The sequence below is a fragment of the Heterodontus francisci genome, unplaced genomic scaffold, assembly GCF_036365525.1.
Source record: "Heterodontus francisci isolate sHetFra1 unplaced genomic scaffold, sHetFra1.hap1 HAP1_SCAFFOLD_1222, whole genome shotgun sequence".
Taxonomy (NCBI): domain Eukaryota; kingdom Metazoa; phylum Chordata; class Chondrichthyes; order Heterodontiformes; family Heterodontidae; genus Heterodontus; species Heterodontus francisci.
This window is the reverse complement of record NW_027141051.1, coordinates 103465-112240: the sequence shown is the minus strand read 5'-3', so window position 1 is coordinate 112240 and position 8776 is coordinate 103465. Positions and strand designations below refer to the sequence as shown.

The 8776-nt window shown below is 55.8% G+C and overlaps 1 protein-coding gene across 1 annotated transcript in view; it reads right to left on the bottom strand.

Annotated features, from left to right (window-relative positions):
- Positions 1-8033, bottom strand: part of LOC137361895 (methionine--tRNA ligase, cytoplasmic-like) — a gene marked incomplete at its 3' end in the record, with an annotated part of 10417 nt that extends 2384 nt beyond the window's left edge. The window contains exons 1-11 of the mRNA XM_068026499.1: positions 7850-8033; positions 6564-6654; positions 6000-6078; positions 5591-5725; positions 5324-5399; positions 4647-4819; positions 4236-4348; positions 3226-3342; positions 2615-2818; positions 1457-1658; positions 1257-1331 (exon numbers count right to left, since the gene is read on the bottom strand). Coding sequence (XP_067882600.1) covers positions 1257-1331; positions 1457-1658; positions 2615-2818; positions 3226-3342; positions 4236-4348; positions 4647-4819; positions 5324-5399; positions 5591-5725; positions 6000-6078; positions 6564-6654; positions 7850-7952 — 1368 coding nt within the window. The remainder of the gene's footprint in view (positions 1-1256; positions 1332-1456; positions 1659-2614; positions 2819-3225; positions 3343-4235; positions 4349-4646; positions 4820-5323; positions 5400-5590; positions 5726-5999; positions 6079-6563; positions 6655-7849) is intronic.
- Between the last annotated feature and the right edge of the window lie 743 nt (positions 8034-8776).

The following is an 8776-nucleotide window of genomic DNA, read 5'->3' as shown; positions in this document are numbered from 1 at the left end:
GACATCCTAGAGCCAAGTATTTACCCCTCAACCACCATCACGAAAGAACAGATCATCTGCTCATTTTTTTTTTTTAAACTTCATTCATGGGATGTGGGCATCACTGGCCAGGACAGCATTTATTGCCCGTCCCTAATTGCCCCTTGAGGTGGTGGTGGTGAGCTGCCTTCTTGAACCGCTGCAGTCCGTGTGGGGGTAGGTACACCCACAGTGCTGTTAGGAAGGGAGTTCCAGGATTTTGACCCAGCGACAGTGAAGGAACGGCGAGAGAGTTCCCAGTCAGTATGGTGTGTGACTTGGAGGGGAACTTGCAGGTGGTGGTGTTCCCATGCATCTGCTGCCCTTGTCCTTCTAGTTGGTAGAGGTCGCGGGTTTGGAAGGTGCTGTCTAAGGAGCCTTGGTGAGTTGCTGCAGTTCATCTTGTAGATGGTACACACTGCTGTCACTGTGCGTCGGTGGTGGAGGGAGTGAATGTTTGTGGATGGGGTGCCAATCAAGCGGGCTGCTTTATCCTGGATGGTGTCGAGCTTCCTGAGTGTTGTTGGAGCTGCACCCATCCAGGCAAGTGGAGAGTATTCCATCACAGTCCTGACTTGTGCCCTTGTAGATGGTGGACAGGCTTTGGGGAGTCAGGAGGTGAGTTACTCGCCTCAGGATTCCCAGCCTCTGACCTGCTCTTGTAGCCAGGGTATTTATATGGCTGGACCAGTTCAGTTTCGTGTCAATGGTAGCCCCCAGGATGTTGATAGTGGGGGATTCAGCAATGGTAATGCCATTGAATGTCAAGGGGAGATGGTTAGATTCCCGCTTGTTGGAGACGGTCATTGCCCGGCACTTGTGTGGCGCGAATGTTAATTGCCACTTATCAGCCCAAGCCTGGATATTGTCCAGGTCTTGCTGCATTTCTACACGGGCTACTTCAGTATCTGAGGAGTCGCGAATGGTGCTGAACATTGTGCAATCATCAGCGAACATCCCCACTTCTGACCTAATGATTGAAGGAAGGTCATTGATGAAGCAGCTGAAGCTGGTTGGGCCGAGGACACTACCCTGAAGAACTCCTGCAGTGATGTCCTGGAGCTGAGATGATTGACCTCCCACAACCACAGCCATCTTCGATGGGGAGAAATTCTTTTTTTTAAAAACACAGTGAGTTATTGTGACCTGGAACCTGAAAGGCTGGTGGGAAGCGGGTTCAAAATTAAGGGGAACCTCCTACGTTGCAAGATTTAATGATGCAGTTGGTCTTTACTTACCTTGGGTAATTCCAGAAACAGGTGTTTGGAGGTTTTGATGACCGGGGTCTCTCGGCAGATCTTGCACTGAGGTTTCTGAAAGAAGGAGACGCAAGTTAAAGTTGGGAAATTAAAACGACCCAGTTTAACTCGGTTGCAGAACCTCCCATTAAAAAAAAATGTCGATGGCTTTTGGGGTGAGGGAATGGGGGGGGCGTCACCTTCAGCTCCACCGCGTTGATCAGCTTCCCGCAAAGGTCGCACTGGTCCCCCCGCGCCTCCTCGTAATTGCAGAACGGGCAGACTCCCTCCACGAAGCGGTCCGCCAGGAACCTCTCGCATCTCTCGCAACGAAGCTGGTCCACCGTATCACTGCACAGGAAGCCCCTCTCCAGCAGCCGCTTAAAGATGTCCTGGGCAATCCTGCGAACGATTAAATGGAGGGGCAATGGGCGGGGGAAAACGCGCACACACACACACACGCGCGCAGACATAGAGGGCCACGACTCTGGCTGGGTCGCCAGTTCAGACTGTGTACTCTGACCCCCCCCCCCCACCACCCGGGGCGCGACCGGGACCCTCGGCCCTCCCGACCCGAGGGGTCTGCAGGATAGCGACCACTCCCCAAATGGAAGGGAAGTGTTGCCTGTCAATGGATAATCACCCAGCAGGGGTTGCTTTTGACTTGGGGAAATGTTCACGAAGAAGTGACAGGTTAAGATTTATAGCGGTCAGGAGGCTTGACTTCTGGAATGTTTTTAGTTTCACTGTGAACTGTCACAACAGACAGTTGAGCTTTGCCCACCAGTGGACGAACCAGCTCATCTTTCCCCCTCTGTTGAAAAGAAATCCCGCGTACAGTGCGTCACTTTCCTATTTCCAACCGTGTCTGAAGAAACCCTGCGTGCGGGAACTGAAACCTTCTGCGGCAAGACCTATCTGAAACCTCTGTAGCTGCATTTCTTGGAAAGCCTACCCAAACTGATCTTCAACGTCGCCTGGAAAGAACTGCTCCAGGAAGAGCCCAGTGACAGCCGTCTATACAGGCATCTGGGACGCAAAACCGAATCCAAAGACATACATTCCGCCCAAGTGTTTTTCTTTTTTGTGGTTTTCTTTGCAACAGTGCGATAAACCAAATATCCCATTTTTGTTCCTGGTTAACTAGTGTGGGTGTGTGCGTGTGTGTGAGAGAGAGAGGGGCTAAGGTAAATAAGGGGTTTTAATATTTCAATTTTACTTTATTATTGGTTAAGAAAGTCTATAATAAACTGATAATTTTGTTGTTTATTAAAGAAACCTGGTTGGAGTGTTTTATTCTGGGAAGGACAGAGTCGACTGACTGTATCAGTAAGTGGGAAAATGTAGCCGAAGCTAACCTGGTCTGGTGCTTGGTGGTGGTGCGCCCAAAGTAGTCGAAGGAGATCTCGAACCAGCTGTAGATCTGGCTGTGGATGGCGTTGTACTTGTTGCAGATCTGCCGGGGGGTCAGCCCCTCCTCCAAGGCCTTCGTCTCCGTGGCCGTCCCGTACTCGTCCGTCCCGCAGATGTACAGCGTGTTCCAGTCTCGGAGGCGGCAGTATCTGCACGAGAGCCCACAGTCGATTCACTCTCTTTCCCCCTGGACGGTCTCCCAAGCTGGGCCTGTCAACACGGGGGGGGGGGGGAGGGAAACAGCAGGAGGCCTTTCAGCCCCTCTTCGAGCCCGTTACAGTAGGAACGGGAAGAGGCCTTTCTGCAACAAACCCCCACCCCCCCACTCCTCGAGCCTGTTACACCAGGAGCAGGAGGAGGCCTTTCAGCCCCTCTTCGAGCCCGTTACACTAGGAACAGGAGGAGGCAGTTCAGCCCCTCCCAAGCACATCTTGCCACTCACTCAGTTAGATCCTGGCTCACCCGCACCTTACCGCCAGTCGGCTAACCTATTCTCCCATTTCTCCCCCCCCCCCCGCGCCCCTCCGGTTCCCCCGATTCTCTCTCCTCTCCCTACCTGGCGAAGACGTCGGCACTCAGCACGCAGCCGATAATGTTGCCCAGGTGCGGAATGTTGTTGACGTAGGGCAGGGCGCTGGTGATCAGCACGTTCCTCTCTCCCTTCTTAGGCAAACTGCAATTTGCAAAATGGAGGCAGGTTGAGGGATAGGAAACCGAAACACCATTTGTATAGACACACTTTTTTTTTGGGTAACTAGGGATTAGCTAGCAACAAACAGGGTCTTCCAGAGAAACAAGTCCGCTAGCTTTGTGCTTTCGGGTTTAATGGAGCAAGGAGGACGACAGACTCTCAGGACACCCCAAAGTGCGGCACTCCCTCAGTACTGACCCTCCGACAGTGCGGCGCTCCCTCAGTACTGACCCTCCGACAGTGCGGCGCTCCCTCAGTACTGACCCTCCGACAGTGCGGCGCTCCCTCAGTACTGACTCTCCGACAGTGCGGCGCTCCCTCAGTACTGACCCTCCGACAGTGCGGCGCTCCCTCAGTACTGACCCTCCGACAGTGCGGCGCTCCCTCAGTACTGACCCTCCGACAGAGCAGCGCTCCCTCAGTACTGACCCTCCAACAGTGCGGAGCTCCCTCAGTACTGACCCTCCGACAGTGCTGTGCTCGCTCAGTACTGACCCTCCGACAGTGCGGCGCTCGCTCAGTACTGACCCTCCGACAGTGCGGCGCTCGCTCAGTACTGACCGACAGTGCTGTGCTTGCTCAGTACTGACCCTCCGACAGTGCTGTGCTTGCTCAGTACTGACCCTCCGACAGTGCCGCGCTTGCTCAGTACTGACCCTCCAACAGTGCGGAGTTCCCTCAGTACTGACCCTCCGACAGCGCGGAGCTCCCTCAGTACTGATCCTCCGAAAGCGCGGAGCTCCCTCAGCACTGACCCCTCCGACAGCGCGGCGCTCCCTCAGCACCGACCCCCTCCGACGCTCCCTCCCCACACCGACCCCAACCCGCGTCACACGGCGGGACAGAAAGAGGAGCAAGTGTGCCGAGGTGCTCACATCGGGTGCTGTATCTTCCTGGGTTTAGGGAGTCCAGACAGCCCGCTTCGCCAAGCCTCCTCCGCTGCTCGCAGCTCCTCCTCCGTGACCTTGCGTTCGGCAGCATCTCCTTCCTGCAAACAAACAGAGGCGCGGAATTTCTACAGAGTCTCAATTCCCCGCAACGCCTCAAACCCTGACACCGGGTGCCCTGAGAAAGCCACGTTTAGGAGAATCGTTTACTTCCTCAAACACACACAAAAAAAAAAACACTTTCCTCCGTAAACATGATCGATCTTTCACAGAGACAGGATAGACAGGATGGACATGATGGGCTGAACGGCCTCCTCCTGCTGCTATTACTCAAACGCAGAAGGCGCGATAGTCTAAACCGCGCGCTTATCTCTCTCTCTCTCGTTCACTCGTTCGTACCTCTGCTCCGTTGGAGGTGGGTCTCTGAGGCGGTAGAGCAGGAGCAGGCTGCTTCTGCAGGTAGGATTTGAAGACCTGCACCCCCTTCCCCTCAAGAGCAGCGTCCAGGGCTTTCAGGCAGGCTCCTGTGGTGCTCATACGCCGTAACCACTCTCGAACAGTCGCAAACTCCTCTGTGACAAAGACGCACGTCAAAGTCGGGTCAACAATTGACAACGGAGTTCAAAAATCATTGGCCGTTGATGCACGCGGAACTTAGGGCGCAAAAGGTGATAATTACACACAGACGCGGGTGTCTCGCCCCCCCCCCCACCCACCCTCCGCCCTCAGGCAGGAAAGTCACGGGCTCGAGCCCCACTTTCGTGACTTGAGCCCCGTGATCCAGGCCAAAGATTCTCCGGCGCCAGCGTTAAGGGAGCACATCGCTGTCGGAGAGACGGTGCCCAGGGAGCGCCGCGCTGTCGGAGTGGCAGTCTACGGGGCTCGAGCCCGAGGCAGAGGTGGTACGCGCTGAGCCACAGCCGATCGCCAATTGCCACGGGAGACCGACTGGCCGGCCAAACCTGCGGCACAGTCACGCCCACGGCCGCGCGCCTCTATGGCGAGGCGAGCCTTTGCGGGGGTGGGGGGGGGGGGGGCACTTACGCTGAGCACTCGGGGAAGCAAGATTTCAGTACCTGGAAGACAAGCGGCATCCTGAAGCAGCGGGTAAAGGGCTCCCCAGAGGACGACGTCAGCCACCGTCACCGTGTCCTGCAAAGAGATCACAGGGGCACCCCCCCCACCACCCCGGTTAGTACCGCCAACCCGCGAGCCTCTGCTGTCCGCTTCCCGACGGTCACGTTTCGGCTTTGTTGGAGAATCGTCCCCGTTAAACGCCTTGGGACAAGTTGATTTTTTTTTTTGTTTTAAAAAACAACGTCGAGGGATGCGGTTGAACTTACCGAGGTCACACAAGGCGTAGCTCGGTCGATCAGGGCCTGGTTGAGGTGGAATAGCTGCTTCCTCAGCGTCCCGACCGACTCCTCGCTCTTCCTGCCCTGCACGACTGTGGCATGCAACGCCACGAACAGCACCGGCTGAAATTCGGAAGAGGTTTTCAAAGTGACTACTTCATCGTAGTCAAGTCAAGCACAGGAGGAGTCCATTCGGCCCATCGAGCCTGTGCCCGGCTCTTCGAAAGATCAATCCAATTCGTCCCCGCTCTCCCCCAAAGCTCTGCAGTTTTTTCCCCCCCCCCGAGAGTATTTATCCAAATTCCCCCCTTTTTGAAAGTTACGATTGAATCTGCTTCCACCGCCCTTTCAGGCAGCGCGTTCCCAGATCCTAATCACTCCAGTGCCTTGCACTCACCTGCAGCTGGGTCGCTTCCCATTCTAACCACTGATTGGTCGCATCGCTGGGCTCCTTGCCGCTGAGGGCGAACAGGTACCTGTTGACACAAGATCGCCCGAGAATCAGACGGGGACATGCACGCGCGCACGCGCACACGCACACACACACACACGGGGGAGGGTGACTTCCCTCCCCGCGGCCGACAAGCGACTGCAGGGGGGGTCAGCAACCAGAGGGGCACACATTTAAGGACAACTGGCAAAAAAAAAAGGACCCAAAGGGTTCGAATAACAAGAATCCACCAATCTCAGATTTAAAATTAACAAATGATCCAGCATCCATCGCGGGAGAGAGTTCCAAACTTCCGCCACTCTTCGTGCGCACAGGGGTTTCCTCATTTCACTCCTGGAAGGTTCGGCTCTAATCTTTAGACCATGGCTCCCCCCCCCCACACCCCCCACCCCCCACTAGTCCGACATTCCGCAACAAGCTCTCAATTCTACCCTACGTTACCATCAACTCAGCTGGCGGGCTGCTCCGAGCCTGTGTTACCCTTTGAGGAAGGACACGTCTTGTACTCACTGACAAATGGCGTTGGTTGAGAATATAAAGTCCCCGGTTGCTAACTGCAGGGCTGGGAGCTTTGAACGCGACAGGAAAGGCACCACATGCTCTAAGGAAAGAACAGGTCAAAACACAGCGGTGAAATCTCGTGTAATGTCTGGGTTCCATGGTTTAATGGTCAGCACTCTGGCCTCTGAATCCGGCGATCAGAGTTCAAATCTCGGTGGAACCTGATTTATCTCACTCTGCGTGATCCCTTTGCAAAAAGGGCAGCTTTTGGGGCGGCACAGTGGCTAGCACCCCAGCCTCACAGCTCCAGGGACCCGGGTTCGATTCTGGGTACTGCCTGAGAGGAGTTTGCAAGTTCTCCCTGTGTCTGCGTGGGTTTTCCTCCGGGTGCTCCGGTTTCCTCCCACAAGCCAAAGACTTGCAGGTTGATAGGTAAATTGGCCTTTGTAAATTGCCCCTAGTGTAGGGAGGTGATAGGGAATGTGGGATTACTGTAGGGTTAGTATAAATGGGTGGTTGTCGGTCGGCACAGACTCGGTGGGCCGAAGGGCCTGTTTCAGTGCTGTATCTCTAAATTAAAAAATAAATAAAAACATTGACTCCCCCGCGGCGCCGACGGCACAAACGCACTCTGCGGGTTACAAGTCCCACCCCAGATACTCGAGCCGACAAAAAAAAAAAGAAAAACCCCCTTAGGCTGACACTCCCTAGCGCCGAGGGAGTGCCACGCTGTCAGGGGGCGCGCCACTATTCGAGGGAGAGGAGAGTTCCCCCTGGCGAGACGGCCAACGCATTAACCTGTCGAGCGAGACCATTTAAAAATAAAACCAGATCACCCGGTCGACAATCACATTGCTGCCTGCGGGAGCGTGCCGGGTTCTTTTATTTATTTATTTATTTTTTTAACTTCGCCTTCACGGACCCTGCGCCGCGGTCACGCTCTGACGGCGGCCGACTCCGCGCACAGCAAGATCCCGCACCGGGCAAAGTGGGGGTGGGGGGGGGTGTGGGGGTGGCAAGACGATGTCGCGCTCCCTCCGCCCCTCCCACCTCTGCCCACCACCCCCCCCCCACACACACACCCCTGCAGAGCAGGGATGCCAATTTTGTGCGCACAGCAAGATCCCACAGACCACATTTTGTGTTGGTTTTTATTTGGGCCTCCCCAACCACTGGACTCAATCTCCACCCTCTTCAGGATCTGCAGGCCGCAGTGCAGCAATCTCACCATAAAACAGCTTTAACAGATACCCCCATCCCCTCTCCTTCCACCAATGCCCAATATACTCCCACACCTGGCTGGCTGACAGGCTGCAGCTCAGGCCTCAGGCCCGTCACCTCCACAGCCGCCAAGACCTTCAGGTTGGCGGGCTGAGCCGGGCTCATGAACAGCTTCATTCGGCCTCCGCTCTGCTCTCGCCCAGAGGCTGATGCAAGCGGGCCTTGCTGCTGCTGCTGCTTGCTGCCGCCGCCGCCACTACCGGCGGAGCCCGCCGGGAGTTGTAGTTCGCTAGCTCCCCCGCCCCACCCTCAGCGCCGGGACTCTCGGGGGCGAGGGACTACATCTCCCGGCAGGCAAAGCGGCCGGCGCTTCCTTCCGCAGGGCACGCCGGCAGGTGTCGTCGCGCGCAGCCGCCGGCCGGCGAGCCGGCGCCGTGACTCGGCGCGGCCGCTGGACTACATCTCCCACGATGCAAGGCGAACTCGCCCGGCAAGATAACATTGCGTTCTGGCCGCAGGGCACGCCGGAGGTTGTAGTCCAACTGTCGAAGGGGGGGGGCGGGGAGGGGAGCGTTTGGCGTGCCCCGCATGCGCGTTAGCCCCTGGCCGGGATCATGTGCACCTTGTGCTCAGTGTGCAACAACAACTTGCATTTACATAGCACCTTTATCACTATGTAATGGGAAAAGAGGGAGCCCAGTGTAAATCAAAACAAAATTCAACATACGGAGGTTTTAGTGCAGGCGTACCAAAGCTCCGGTCAAAGTGGGAGGTTTTAAGGACTGTTTTAAAGGAGGAGAGGTAGAGAGAGGTTCGGTGAGGGAATTCCAGGGCTTAGGGCCCAGGCGGCTGAAGGCACGGTCGCCAATGGCGTAGCAATGGGGTAATAGGGAGCATAGGAAACGGGAACATGAGTGAGATGTCTGATCTTCTACCTCAACTCCCCTATTCCCGCACTATCTCCCTATTCCTTGATATCTTTAATATCTAGAAATCTATCC